The 16,005-nt window shown below is 42.3% G+C and overlaps 1 protein-coding gene across 1 annotated transcript in view; it reads left to right on the top strand.

Annotated features, from left to right (window-relative positions):
* LOC126190931 (ADAMTS-like protein 4) overlaps positions 1–16,005 on the top strand; it is a 732,673-nt gene that overhangs the window by 582,552 nt on the left and 134,116 nt on the right. The window contains exon 4 of the mRNA XM_049931570.1: positions 1,763–1,844. Coding sequence (XP_049787527.1) covers positions 1,763–1,844 — 82 coding nt within the window. The remainder of the gene's footprint in view (positions 1–1,762; positions 1,845–16,005) is intronic.

Raw genomic sequence — 16,005 nt, forward strand, 5'->3', positions numbered from 1 at the left:
GATGGATTTAAGGAAAGCAGATGTAAGTATTAAACCTGTAAATATTAGAAGTTTAATTTCATTGACTGAGGATCATTAAAATTAATGAAACCCAACTTTTTCTAATTACATTTTTGTAATGTGTTTATCTGGCATTTTCCACACCCACGAGGATCCCCTCTTTTGTGGGTTATGGAATGAATAATTAATCTAATCTCCACATTCCTATTCACGCCTCAGCCCAATTGGTATTCCCTCTAGGGCAGTCCGTGCAGTTGTGCAAAGCCACTGTGCCACGGTGACGTAGTGACTAACAGCACATCTGCTAGTCAGCAAGAGGCCCGGGTTCGAATCCCGGCCATGGTAAATATTTTCATTCGTCGCTTGAGTTTGCGTATATACATCATAGATGATAGAGACTTGGAAAGGTCTCGGAAACCATATAGTTTCATTTGATTAATTACACTGGAGTCACCGCGATTTCTGAAGGTCCCCTGGGCATTAAAAAGAGCGTGACATGGTTTTTAATACGACATTCCATCACTACGGACGGCGAAGCATGCTGCCATGCTGGCTGCAAGGATGCTAGCAGTTATGGGGTTAGGGCTTCCCATTCGTTCATCCGCTCGGTTGACAGCTGCTGGGTGGTCTTTAGTGAATGTTGGCGTGCCTCAACACCTCTCCCGAACGCATCCCACACCTGCTCGATGGGATTTAAGTCAAGATAATAGGCAAGCAAGTCCAGTCGCCAAATATTCTATTGTTGCAAGAGGCCCTTCACCAGCGCTGCCCGATGCGATCGAGCACTGTCATCCACAAAAAAAAAGGACGTGAAAGCTGAACGTACAAGATACTGGTTTTTATCACGTCTCATTAGTCGATGTCAATTAACCGCCTTAAATTCACCAAATGCGATCAAGACATTTGTGAATGAAAATGTAGTTGCTTAATTCTGACAATGACAAATTTCATTTACCATGCGCAGAACCCCCGTGAAGTTGGGAAAGTAGGAGATGGACTGACACATCAACTCTTCGGTTCGAATGAGTTTCGCCAGCAGAAGCAGATGGCATTGGTCGAATTTCAGTCCGATACATAATTTTATTCTGTCATGGGTTTTCATACAACGTAGTGTGAACTAAGTTTCAGAGCGAGAGTTTCAATTTGGATGTAATCGTTTTCAATATCGTCCAGTACCTTCTTATTCAGCCCTAATTTGAGCTCTCAGAGCCAGCCGGTGTGGCCGAGCGGTTCTAGGCGCTTCAGTCTGGAACCGCGCAACCGCTACCGTCGCAGGTTCGAATCCTGCACGGGCATGGATGTGTGTGATGTCCTTAGGTTAGTTAGGTTTAAGTAGTTCTATGTTCTAGGGGACTCATGACCTCAGAGGTTAAGTCCCATTGTGCTCCAAGCCATTTGAACCATTTGAGCTCTCAGATGATTCTCTCACACATGATTCTTCTAAATAGCTAGCCATGTAATGAGTTTACATTGTAATCCTCTTTTGATATCGTCCAGCTCTTTCAAATTTGTTCTTTCTCATTTTCCAACATTTCCATAAATTTAGGTTCAGCACAATTGGGAACGGCTTAACAAATGACGCACAAACTGTTCTTTTTCTTAACGTTCCTACGAGTGGTCGCTACCTTATAGTCTTCTCCGACAAATCCAAAACATTAATTTTGTTTATATTTAGAGGAAAAGTCATATTTGTCGAAATATTATCATGCAGAAAATGTATCACGAATACTAGTATTATAAATGATTCATTATTTCTTCACAGATCATCTATCAAGAACCAAACCCGGGAATTAAATACGAATACATGCTGCCGATGAAGGTTGATCCTGTTCCACCCATTCCAGGTAAGAAAATTCACTAAATGATGCATGAATTTCTAACAAATATCTTTTGATGGTGTACGGTGCTATTAAAGTCAGAGATGATTTTGTACAGTTCATTAATTATATCATCATTAAAATGTATCGTATTATTTTTACTCAACTAATGTGACGTGTTTTGTTCCCTAAAAGGTCAATGTTTGGAACAACGAGCGATTGGACATAATAATTGTTGGGATATTTACCCTAAGCTTCCATCCTTTAAATTCTGCCCACTCTCGCATTATTTTTACTCAAGTCATTTGATGTGTCTTCTGTAGACGAGTGTTTTCCAAGCAATCCACTATCGCATTTCGGAATGGAATCAACTCAAGGAAAAACTTTGCACCTTAAAGTGAACTATGCCGAAAACTCCATGCACTTTTAACCTAAAAATATATTCTTTCACTGCCAGACTGACAGCCTTGCACCTTGCCCTCTTATTGACTACTTTTCAACCAACTCTATGGTTTGGCAGACCACATCACATTCTTAGCCACTCCAATTGTTTTACGCAACGCAAACACTGGCATTGCCTCTTCGAATCTTTTAGAGACAACACGCATATTGCCTAGCAAAAGCCGATAGGTATTCTAGCTCGCAGTCGGTTTTGACTGTAAGGCACTGTAAGAATTAATATGTTTAGATTTGCCGTGATTTCCCTAAATCAGGTTTATGAAAATGCCGAGACGCATCCTTCAACGAGGCTATATCGTATTTCTGCTTCGCCGGTGTTCATACAGCTGATTTTTAAGTTTGAAACGTCATCTATGTCCTTTATGCCTTCCATTACACATGATAACTGTACGACGAAGATTTTCACTACTGCCATCTCCCTGTTTTCATGATTTTAGCGTTTCGGCAAATGACTAGGGGGCTTCTCAATGTTTCCTGTAACAGAAGAGGAAGAGAGACGAAGCCGAAGTTGTGATATGCCAAAGACCAGTCAGCGATTCTGCCATGGCCATTTCAAAGAAACTATCCGCGCGCTCTTTTTAAATAATTTACGGAAATCATGGAACACCTATATCTGAGCTTCTCTCCCAATTACGAGTTGACTTTCTTAATCACTGTGCAACCTTTTTTAGTAAGAGAGGACATTTGAAAGTAACAAGAAAATTCTTGAGAAGCGGATTATTCAACGATATCGAGGTCTAAGGGAAAGTGGATTTTTGTTTTTGGATTCGACGCGGCCCACCAAGAATTCCTCTCTTGTGACACCCTCTTCATCTGAAAATGGCAGCCGGCCGCGGTGGTCTAGCGGTTCTAGGCGCTCAGTCCGGGGCCGCGCGACTGCTACGGTCGCAGGTTCGAATCCTGCCTCGGGCATGGATGTGTGTGATGTCCTTAGGTTAGTTAGGTTTAAGTAGTTCTAAGTTCTAGGGGACTGATGACCATAGATGTTAAGTCCCATACTGCTCAGAGCCATTTGAACCATTTTTTTTTTAAATGGCATTTTCACACTACGTCCTTAATTATTTGTCGGAAATATTCCAGTCTCTGTCTTCCAGTGCATTTCTTATCCTCTACAGGTTCCTCTATTTTTCAGACTTCCGCCTCTAATCAGCGCTACAACAGAAGTTTTATGTATTTTATTATTCTGTTTCTAAATGGTGGCATTCTCTTTTTAGGTGCTGCAGTATTTTTCAGAAATTACAAAAGTTACTCCGGAAAATTAAGGTTTATCCAAATGTGAAAACATGCTCCAAGATACAACGCGGTAATGCGTGCAGGAAGAAATATTCGATTCAAATTAAAAAGCGTTGCTATCGAGAAAATCTTGTCAATATTGTATTTGGTCCTGTGTCTGATACATTTTTACTCTACTAAGTCGAATTAAGTCGGGTGATGCTGAGGGAATTAGATTAGGAAATGAGACACTTAAAGTAGTAAAGGAGTTTTGCTATTTGGGGAGCAAAGTAACTGATGATGGTCGAAGTAGAGAGGATATAAAATGTAGACTGGCAATGGCAAGGAAAGCGTTTCTGAAGAAGAGAAATTTGTTAACATCGAGTGTAGATTTAAATATCAGGATGTCGTTTCTGAAAGTATTCGTATGGAGTGTAGCCATGTATGGAAGTGAAACATGGACGATAAATAGTTTGGACAAGAAGAGAATAGAAGCCTTTGAAATGTGGTGCTACAGAAGAATGCTGAAGATTAGATGGGTAGATCACGTAACTAATGAGGAAGTATTGAATAGGATTGGGGAGAAGAGGAGTTTGTGGCACAATTTGACAAGAAGAAGGGATCGGTTGGTAGGACGCGTTCTGAGGAATCAAGGGATCACCAATTTAGTATTGGAGGGCAGCGTGGAGGGTAAAAATCGTAGAGGGAGATGAATGCACTAAACAGATTTAGAAGGATGTAGGCTGCAGTACGTATTGGGAGACGAAGAAGCTTGCACAGGATAGAGTAGCATGGAGAGCTGCATCAAACCAGTCTCAGGACTGAAGATCACAACAACAACAACACACACCAATAATCAGTAAATGAAACCAAATTAAGCAGAAGCGTTATCATCGACCAGTTAAGAGCTAGATACATTCTGAAACTGAAGCCATTGGTAGCTCACACAAATTTCCATTTCAAGACAAGTAAAACTGTTAAGAAGTTAGCGAAATTTAGTTAATTTGCAAATATTGAATGTTCTTTATTAAAAGACCGCCGCGTGAGATTAGCCGAGCGGTCTCATCGCTGCAGCCATGGACTGTGCAGCTGGTCCCGGCGGAGGTTCGAGTCCTCCCTCGGGCATGGGTGTGTGTGTTTGTCCTTAGGATGATTTAGGTTAAGTAGTGTGTAAGCTTAGGGACTGCTGACCTTAGCAGTTAAGTCCCATAAGATTTCACACACATTTTTTGATTTGTTAGAAGACCCTCTTCTGTTTCAAGGTACAGGTTGGTACTCGACCGACCGTCACGTTGTATAGCTAGTTTAAAAAAATACACAGAATCTTGCTTGGCATAAAATCAACATTATTCTCCGAATAGCTTTAATATCTTCTACATCACTTCAATATGTACGACTCGGAATGTTTACAAATGCTGCACAGAACACACTCTCATAACTGTCATCAAGAAAAACTGTTTAAAATTGAGTAAACGCTTATGGTGATCTCTTGTGAGCAGTCTTTCGTGTGATTCTAAACTTGCTCACTTGACTGACAGACCAACCCAAAACTATCATGTACGTGTGCGCTCTTTGCCTGTGTTAGTCTACTTTTCGTGTGTCCCCTTGGTTGGTCCGTCATGTGTTATTAAGTCTTGTTTCCATTATCCATCGCAACGTCAGAACTGCCTCTCTTGTACCTTTACCTGTCCGAAAGCGAAACTGATTGTCACCTAATAGACCCTCAGTTTTTTTTCCATTTTTCTGTATGCTGCTCTTTTCAGCAGCTTGGATTCATGAGACGCTAATCTGATTATGCGATAGCTCTCGCATTTATTTCCTCTTGCAGTCGGTAATATATTTCCGTCATCAGTCTCGAAGATGCTACGCACCAAGCAGAATAATTGCTTGTTTGCCACTTCCACCAATGATTTCAGAAATTCCGAGATCACGATTGAGAATTTTAAGCTCAATATTTCACTTACAAAAACGAGACAGCAGTTATCCGTGGACGGACAAAACAAGAAGAGGTGCAGATACGGAAAGGTGTCCGACAAGGTTGCGCACTATCCCCTGTTATCTTTAACCTATACACTGAAGAGGTGCTGAAAAAAGTAAGGGCAAATTCACAGACAGGTGTAGTAATTCTTGGCCAACGAATAGATATGATAAGATATGCCGATGATACAGCTGTCCTAGCTGAAAATGAAGAAGATCTTGTAGCCCTGCTGAATAGAATGGATAAAGTTATGGGGGAAGAATATAATATGAGAAGTAATAAAGCAAAAACAAAAGTAATGACATGCGACAAAAAATATCAAGTGAAAGTCCAAGTTCATGTAGGCAATGAACGGCTTGAACAAGATGATAAATTTACTTATCTGGGCAATAATATTACCTGGGATGGAAGGAGCAAGGCAGAAGTGAGAAGTAGAATTGCTCAAGCAAAGGCTGCTTTTAACAAGAAGAAAAACATCTTAACATCTAAGAGCATGAGCCTTGTAATCAGGAAAAGATTTTTGAAATCACATGTGTGGAGTGTGGCATGCTATGGGTGTGAAACATGGACTCTCGGGACAGAGGAAGACTAAAAGCTAAATTCTTTTGAAGGGTGGTGCTATAGACGCATGCTCAAAATAAAATGTATCAACAACGTCACAAACGAAGTGGTTCTGGAAAGAGCAGGTGAGAAGAGAAGCTTCTGGAGTTTCATTGTTAAAAGTAGAGTGCAATTTACAGGCCATCTATTAAGACATATAGGACTTCTGAACGCAATCATAGAGGGATAAGTTGAGGGAAAAAGACCAAGAGGAAGACCACGGCTGAGGTACATGGATCAAATTGTGAAAGATGTGAGATGTAACACCTATAAAGAAATGAAGAGAAAAGCTGAAAGACGCACAGAATGGAGACAAGCTGCCATTGTAGCTGTTGCAAACCAATCCTTGGATTGACCACTACAGAAGAAGAGGTGATTTAACTTAGAATTTTAAAGACAACTGGGGTATATAGGTCTGGTGGATTGCGTAGGCCGTAAAATCTCAATTTCTGTATATGATTTTGAGCATTATTCAAAGGCGTGACAAATTTTCTCTGATATGTTTTATTTCTTTCTTTTAGACAAGTCATTTTATTAAAAAAACGTTTTCAATAAATGGTATTTTATGTCCGATTTTCTCTCACACGAGGAAGCTAGTTCTTGTACCGCCCGCATTCTGCTGTTATGTTACAGTGAGAACTCTTTAGCCAGGAACAACAACAATATACCAGTGTTACTATAACGCGTCGTATTCCACTCCAGAAAATGTGTAGTGCTACAAACCAACGCAAGACCAAGTTACAAATATCGACGCCAAACGAAGGAACTCCTAAAAAGCGTGCCAGGAAATCACGCTTCCTCATATGTGAAAAAATCTGCAGGAAGTACCACCAATGGCGATGTTTTACATCAGTGAAAAGAAACGTGTATGGTGACATAAACATGAATATTCAATCAGATCCACACACGGACTTAAGCACTTTCGTGAAAGTAAAAATATATGTTTGTTGAGAAAGTATGAGTTAACTTGATGTTTACTTAAAAGTAATCAGCGTGAAATGTCTCTCAGACCACTCTCATTTATTTGGAACCAGGGCAATAGCCCGGCATTGCCTCCATGAACGAGTGCAGCAGGAGATAGCCATCCAAGAAATAGACAGGCTGTACACGCTGATACTCTCATGGCTTTCTGTTCATTAGCGGAACGGTTAGGCGTACCAGGATATAGCATGTTGAATGTCTCTCGGGCGAAAGAACTTTCTTCAAATTTCCTTGCAGAATCTTCTTTATGATGAAATGGAAATGAAACGAGCGTTTAGCGTCATTGGCCGGGAGGCCCCTTACGCGGCAGGTCCGGCCGCCTTAGTGCAGGTCTTATTACATTCGACGCCACATTGGGCGACCCGTGCCGGATGGGGATGTAATGATGATGAAGACAACACCCAGTCCCTGAGGGGAGAAAATCCCCGACCCAGCCGGAATCGAACCCGGGCCCGCAGGACGGCAATCCGTCACGCTGACCACTCAGCTATCGGGGCGGACATCTTTATGATAAATAGATTTCATACTCTGAATTCAGGATAGATTCCAATGCGGAAAATGAAATCAGCAACAATGTTGTCATGAGAAAAATGCTCAAATATAAAAAACATACGTCGGGAAGACCAGAGTGAAAATTCAACACAAGTTCCCTGGACTCTTGTCATGTGCCTACCAATTTATCGTCGAAAGTCAGCGCCGAAGTTCTCTCTCTCTCTCTCTCTCTCTTTCTCTCTCTCGCTCTCTTACTCTCACTCTCATTCCTTTGCGTTGAACAGCGAAACTCCTATGTATTCTTAAGTATTCTTAATTTTTGCTAATTTGCTTTTAATTTCACAAAAAAATTGTTTTGACTTTTTCGTAAGCTGAATCTGTTCATCCGACGACCATTTCCTTTTCGATTTTTCTGCAGCCACTTTGCCTTAGTTCCCTACACTATCTATTGGTTTGATTCCCGAGCGACTTCTACTGTCGTATACCTTTCTTTTCCTGAACATTATTGTAGTTTCTTCTCTTGTTGCATTTTCTTCTCTTGCCGGTCAGTTCATGTATTTCTTTCTTTATCAAAGGTTTCTCCGCAGTTACCTTCCTTGAACTTCTATTAGTTTGGCCAGCATCCGTAATTTCCGTTTTACAAAGGCATCGATTTGTCTTCAATTAAACCATCTGCTGTCATTTAACGCAGTATCTGCAGCCTTAGTTAATTTCAAATGCATATCGTAATTACTCAGTATTTCAATATTACACTCATATACTGATTCTTCCTGACGATTCTCTTCAGCTTCAGGTTCATACCCTTCCTCATTGCTGACACTATATCTGCACCTCGGTACGCCTTGAATCCAGCATTTGATTTCGGAATCTCTCTTATCAGGATGTAATTCAGTTGGTGTCTGTCCATTTAATTGTTAGGTTCGTGCATAAGTTTCTAACGTTTTCCCGTAAGTTCAATAAACACAAAAGATATACATAAGAGAGATCTTAATCATCTATAATATATTCTCCTTCACTATCTACAACAGTTGACCAACATAAGGGTAACTTTTCGATTCCGCAACTGTAGAAATTACGTGCTTTTGAGGCGAAGTACTCATCGAGCCATGTTCGGAGCCAATTTTCATCCGGAAAGGAAGTTCCTTCAACGTTGGTCGGTAGAGAGCGGGAAAGGGCGCAAGATCAGGTGGATGCGCAATGACTTCCCGACTCAATTCCTGCACAGTGTTCTTTGTCAGTGTAGCAGAATGCATGCGGGCGTTTTCGTGAAGTACCAATAGTTCACACAATCTTCCTGGTCGTTGTTCTCGGATTGTGTTTGCAAGATATCTCAGTTGTTGACCGTAAACGTCATTAGTGATGGTTACACCTCGGAGAAGCAATTCTTAGAACACCATACCGTCGCGTTCCATCAGATGCATAACATTATCTATCGCGGGTGCGTGCATGTCTTTGCACTGGGAGTTGCTGCTTTGTTTGGTCACAACAATTCCTTTCTTTTCCTTACGTCAGTATAAATACACCATATCTCATTACCAGTAACGGACCCGCCAGGCTAGCCGAGAGCGCCGGCCCCAGTTCGAATCCGCCCAGCGGCTTAACGACGGAGGCCGGTGTGCCGGCCAGCCTGGATGTGGTTATTAGGCGATTTTCCACATCCCACTAGGTGAATACCAGGCTGGTCCCCACGTCCCGCCTCAGTTACACCGCTCGCAGAGATCTCAACACATTCGCACAATTCCATGGAATACACTAGACACAGAGAGTTGAGGTACACTAATTCCGTCCCGGGGGGTACGGGGTGGCGGTAGGAAGGGCATGCGGCCACCCCTTAAATTAAGCTTGCCAAATCCTATTAACCTTGCCGCCCCTGGGCCGGCCGTGGTGGCCGAGCGGTTGTAGGTGCTTCAGACTGGAACTGCGCGACCGCTACGATCGCAGGTTCGAATCCTGCCTCGGGCATGGATATGTGTGTGTGATGTCTATTAGGTTAGTTAGGTTTAAGTAGTTCTAAGTTCTAGGGGACTGATGTCCTCATAAGTTAAGTACCATAGTGCTCAGAGCCATTTGAACCATTTTTTTTTTTTTTTGCCGGCCCTGTGTCATTGCGGAATAAAGGCACAAGCAAAAGAAAGAAAGATAGAAAGATCTCATCACCAGTAGCGAAACACGATAGGAATGGTCGGTGTTTTCACGCACCAACTGATGACAAGCAAGCAGAGATGCACATACGGCCACTCGTTGATTTTTGTGATTTTGGCTTAGAGCATGCGGTACCCATATACCCGATTTTTCAACCTTCCCCATTGCATGCAAACGTCACACGACGGTGGAGTGATCTCAGTTCATCAAATTTTCCAGTTCTCGAGTACACTGACCTCAGTCATAGTGGATAAATGCGTTTAAACGATTTTCATCAAATCCCGAAAGTCTTCCTGAACTTGGAGAGTCACCAATGTCAAAACGATCCTCCATAAAACGAGAAAACCAAGTTCCTGTAGTGCTGTTTCCAGTGGCATTATCCCCATCAACGGCGCAAACGTTTCTGGCTGCATCCGCTGCTGTCACCCCTCTACTGAGCTATTACAGAAGAATATGTCGGAAATGTTCCGATCTCTCCACATGTCACTCCATTTTATAGCATCGACAACTAAATCACTACCTCCACATGACAAAATGGCAATAAGAAAAATGGTTCAAATGGCTCTGAGCACTATGGGACTTAACGTCTCAGGTCATCAGTCCCCTAGCACTTAGAACTACTTAAACCTAACTAACCTAAGGACATCACACACATCCATGTCCGAGGCAGGATTCGAACCTGCGACCGTAGCGGTCGCGCGGTTCCAGACCGATGCGCCTAGAACCGCTCGGCCACCAGCGGCCGGCCAATAAGAAAACTCAAATAGCAACAGACATCTACAAATGAAAAGTGACAATCGATGAGTAAACCCATAGCAACCGGAATACCGGCATGCAAAACAAAAGCATTACGAACTTATGCACTTCCTTTGATCTAACGAGAACGTGATCAGCTATCGTCTGACATTGCTCGCCTCTGATGGAATACGGCGGAATTCAGACGGCCTCGAGGCCAGAGGGGAGTTCAGAGACCTCCGCACTGCAGCGTGGCTGAACGGAACGATTATACCAATTTGCTTCACACAAGGCGCTCACGGCCAGGCCAATTGCCGCAGCTACGTTTCAATTATCGACAATTGGATATGGCGTGTCGCGACACCGCATCGACCGCCAGTGCGACCATTTGGCCGCGTGCCCGCTAGTCACTCCGCCGTCAACTCGATTGGAGGTCAGAGTAAGCAAAGGCGTCTGCAGTGCCGCGTCATTCGCCAGAATGTGCTTGCAAAACTATTTTGTCAGACGGTAGTAATATTTTTTATCACAGATGCCTTGAAGACTAATGGTAGACTTCTATGGTATTAAGGATTATTTCAGAATAAATCTTTCACTCTGCAGTGGAGTGTGCGCTGCTTTGAAACTTCCTGCCAGATTAAAACAAAGCGCCGCACCGGAGCTCGAACGGAACTTTACATTTACGGTCACGCTCCGGCATACTGTTTTAACCTACTATGAAGTTTCAAAACAGAGTCCAAACCTCCAGGCTGTGGCTAAGCCATTTCTCCGCAATACGCTTTCTTCCAAAGAGTAGAGGTAGGGGTGTAAATGTGGAAACCCAGTTTGTTTTTGTTGTATAAAAGAAATGTTTACTTCTCTTTCAGCTTCAAAAATTAGCCAAAGCTAATTCATAATGTTTTACCAATGAATGTAATATTATTAAACACAAACACTAAATATGTTAAAAATGAAGAAACATTTTCTGCTTGCACAACAACTCACTAACTTTTCAAGAAGTGCGGGTAATGTGGAAACGCCTTAATATTGTGGGAAACTGACTACTTCCAAAGAAAACTATTGAAAATGTCAGAAACTATTTTATTTTATATTAAATTTAAATTACACAAAAATATTTTTAAACGCAACTGTATTAGAAAAATGCTTCATAAGCGGAGTTCACTTGCAAAAATCGCATATGTAAATATCTCCTTCATTTCCGGCACACAAAGAGTGACTCCACTCCTCACTCACTACACACTTAATCCACAATTCTCCCCGAATATCTTTGGAAAATGCGCCTTCACAAAAAATACAAATTCCATCTTCTTCAGTAGGTTTTTCTTCCCCAACTGCGAGATCCAAATGTGACTAGCCTGAAGAGACAGTTGGTGCATTGGGCTCTTCATCTCAATCCTCAGATAACTTAAGCTGTTTTTTGCACGGTTGTCTAGGAGGAGCTTCACGTTTTTTTCTTGCTTTTGGCAGGTGCCTTAGGAAGCTTCTGTTTACCCTTCAGTAATGAGTCTTCAAGGCGTGTTTTATAAGGCGAAGTTGTCAAAACAGCTGGTGAACCTGGCTTACGACCTCTGTTGGAAACCGCCTTTTTAGCGGAGGGACTGGCATGATATCTTGTGGAGACACACACGTATTTGATGAGGTATTTGACAACGATTTTGACCTTCTGTTTTATCCATTTCAATGAGATACTGTACCAACTGTTTCTCAGTAGCATCAGGTAGTACAAGCTTACGTCCAAGTCTCAAAGAAACACATTCCTCAGGTGACATATCACTATGCATAAACCTTTGAAGTGTCATGTGAGGTACACTGAAAGCTTTTACTGCTCTTCTTAACCCCACCTGCTTTCCCTTGAGGCTATTATAGCCTTAATCATGTTTTCAGCATCCCACTTCTTCACAATAGGTCTTGGTTTCCGATCAGTTAGCTTTCGTGGCATCTAGGAACAGACGCAAAACGTATTAGAAGTAATGTATTTGATGTTGGTATTGTGGAAACGTTTCCACAATGCCATCGTATGTATGCTTCCACACTACCTACACAATTGCCATTAATTTCGGTAGATAACATTAAGCAGCTACCCGTTTAAGGTTGACAAAGGACTGCTAAAACCTTCTATGCACCTCCCTTTATAAGCTATCAGACGTAAAGAAATATAACTACAAAGTATCTAGATAAATATAATAGCACAACTTACCTCGAAAATGGTTTAGAAGAAGCGCGAACGTAAATTGCATCACTGTCACGGCGTCTGTTGCTCAACTGTCTTCTAACCCTCTACCGTGACAAATGGGAACTATTGCAACAATTTCTGGCTGCCCCACTCCAGTGCAGCACTCTGCAGGCCAGATACTAGACGTTTCCTCATTACCCACACGCTTCCACGTTTACACCCCTGCCTATACAAGTCCCACAAGGTACAATAGCCGATCAAAAGTAACTGGACATCCGTATGTGCACTGAGGTGACAGAAAAGTCATGGGATAGCGATGTGCACACATACACACGGCGGTAAATCGCGTACACAATGTATAAAAGGGCAGTTCATTGGCGGAGCTATCATTTGTACTCAGGTGATTCACGTGAAAAGATGTCTGACGTGATAATGGCCGCAAAACCGGAATTTACAGACGTTGAAAGCGGAATGGTAATTGGAGCTCGACGCATGGGACGTTCTATTTCGGAAATCGTTAAAGGATTCAATTTTCCGAGATCCACAGTGTCAAGAGAGTGAGAATACATAATTTAAGACATTACCTCTCACCGCGGACGACGCAGTCGCCGACGGCCTACACTTAACGAGCGACAGCAGCGTCGTTTCCGTAGAGTTGTCAGGTCTAACAGTCAAACCACACCACGTGAAATGAACGCAGAAATCAGTGTAGAACGTGCAAGGAACGTGTCCGTTGGAGCAGTACGGTGAAACCTGTCGTTAATGGCCGGCTTGTGTGCCCGAGCGGTTCTAGGCGCTACAGTCTGGAACCGCGCGACCGCTACGGTCGCAGGTTCGAATCCTGCCTCAGGCAGGATGTGTGTGATGTCCTTAGATTAGTTAGGTTTAAGTAGTTCTAAGTTCTAGGGGACTGATGACCTCAGAAGGTAAGTCCCATAGTGTTCAGAGCCATTTGAACCATTTTTGAACAAATAGGGACCGTCGATCATTGCGGAAAGTGATTGTAAAAAACTCGCTTGAAATCTGCGGAAGGAATCACTTGTGATTTCCAATGTTGTACCAGCAGTACAGATAACACAATGAATGCGTGTTTTGTTTCGGATCATCAGTCCTCTGAGTCGTTTGATGCGGCCCGCTACAAATTCCTCTTTTGTGCCGTCCGCTTCATCTCAGAGTACCAGTGCCACCATACGTCCTCAATTATGTCCTGGATTTATTCCAATCTCTTGTCTCCCTCTATAGCTTTCATCCTGCACAGCCCTTTCTAATACCATGGAAGTTATTCCTCTATGTCTTAGCACATATCCTATCATCGTATCCCTTCTTCTTACCTTTCATCATCATCATCATCATAATTCTGTACACCAAATCTTAAAGGCTTCGATTCTCTTCCTTCCTTGTTGTCCTATAGTCCATGATTCACTATCATAAAATGCTGTGCTCCCAAAGTACGTTCTCACAAATTTATCCCTCAGCTTAAGACTTATGTTCGATACCAGCAGGTATCTCCTAGCCAGGAATCCCCTATTTGCCTCTACTAATCTAATTTTTCTGTACTCCTTGCTTCGTCTGTCATCTGTTATTTTACTTCCAAGATAGCAGAATTTCTTTACTTCATCCACTTTGTGTCCCGCAGTTTTGATGTTAAGTTTATCGTAAGATCATTTCTGCTACTGTTTATTACTTTCGTCTTCCTTCGATTTACTCTCAATCCGAGTTCTGTACTCATTGGCGTGTTCATTCCACTCAATATGTCTTCTAATTTTTCTTTGCTTCTGAATCAAGAGTTTGCACAGCAGGGGCGAAAAACTACATCCATGTCTCTCACCCTTATATGTTTTAGCACAGCTTACTCTTCTTCTTTCGGAACTGCCTTTCACCATTTTACATTGTCGAACGGTTGCCCAATCTCGACAAGTCGTACAAATGTGTCTTCATTTTACTTCAGTCTTGCTTCCCTTATCAGTCACAACGCCAGAACTGCCTCTCTGGTCCCCTTAGCTTTCAGAAAGCCAAACTCACCGTCATCTAATATGTCGTCAGTTTTTTTACCATTCTTCTTGTCAGCAGCTTGGATACATGAGCCGTTAAGCTGACTATGCGATAGTTCTCGCAGTTAACTGCCATTGCTATCTTCGATATTGTATGGGTGATTTTTTCCTGAAGTATGAAAGCACGTCTCCAAACTAATAGATTCTACGCACCTGCTTGAATAGTCTCTTGGTTGCTACTTCCCACAATGATTTCAGAAATTTCGAAGAAATGTTATCTATCCCTTATGCCTTATTTGATCGCTAGTCTTCCAAAGCTATCTTAAATTCTGACTGTAATAATTGATCCCCTATGTTTTCGATATTGACTTCCATTTCCTCCTCAGGCTCGTCATCAGACAAGACTTCTCCGTCGTAGAGGCCTTCAACGCACTCCGACCTATCCGCTCTGTCTTCTAGCCTTTAATTACACAGAGATTATTTTCCATTTCTGTAAGCTGAAACAGTGCTTGCGACTAACATTTCTTTTTCGATTTCCTCATATTGTTCCTGCAACCTTTTCTTCTTTGCTTTCCTATACCTCCTATTTATTTAATTCCTAACTGACTTACATTTCTATATTACTGAATTTCCGTGAACGGTTTTGTACTTCCATCTTTCATTGATCAGCTGATGCATTTCTTCTGTGAACCAAGTTTTCCTCGCAGTTACCTTCCTTGTACCTGCAAATTGGAGCTGTCATATAGATAATGTTATGAGAAAGGCGAGCTAAAGACTGCTATTTATTAGCAGAACACGGGTTGACTAAAGGGACTGACTACAATACGCTTGTCTGCCCTCGTCTGTGGTATTTCTGCGCGGTATGGGATCCGTACCAGATAGGACTGACGGAGGATATCGAAAATGCTCGGAGCCGGACACATACTTTTGTATTATCGCGAAAAAGGGTTGGTGGGGGGGGGGGGATGTCACGAATGTGATATGTGATACGCGAGTTGGTCTGGCAGGCATTAAAACAAAGGCATTTTCCGTTGCGGCGCAAACGTTTTGGGAAATTTCAATCATCAGCTTGCTCTTGAAAAGGAGAAATTATTTTTGATGCCAGTCTATAATATATTATTATCATAATAAAATAAGAGAAATCGCAGCTGGCGCTGGAAGATGAAATACTCACTTCTCCCGCGCGCTATTCGGGGTGGAGAAACAGTCTGAATGTGGTCCGATGAAACCTCTGCAAGGCACTTAAGTTGAACTTACATAGTAGTCGTGTGGATGTAGATGTATGTGTTTCTTCCTACTGTGCATAGGGTGTCAAAAAGAAAAGCGTACAATGGTCGCGCACCTCTTCATAGGCCACACGTAACGAGTGCTAAGTGACTCTTGAGGTGGAGTAGAGAGTGACACCCTTGGACAGTAAATGACAGGGAA

The sequence above is a fragment of the Schistocerca cancellata genome, chromosome 6, assembly GCF_023864275.1.
Source record: "Schistocerca cancellata isolate TAMUIC-IGC-003103 chromosome 6, iqSchCanc2.1, whole genome shotgun sequence".
Classification (NCBI taxonomy): domain Eukaryota; kingdom Metazoa; phylum Arthropoda; class Insecta; order Orthoptera; family Acrididae; genus Schistocerca; species Schistocerca cancellata.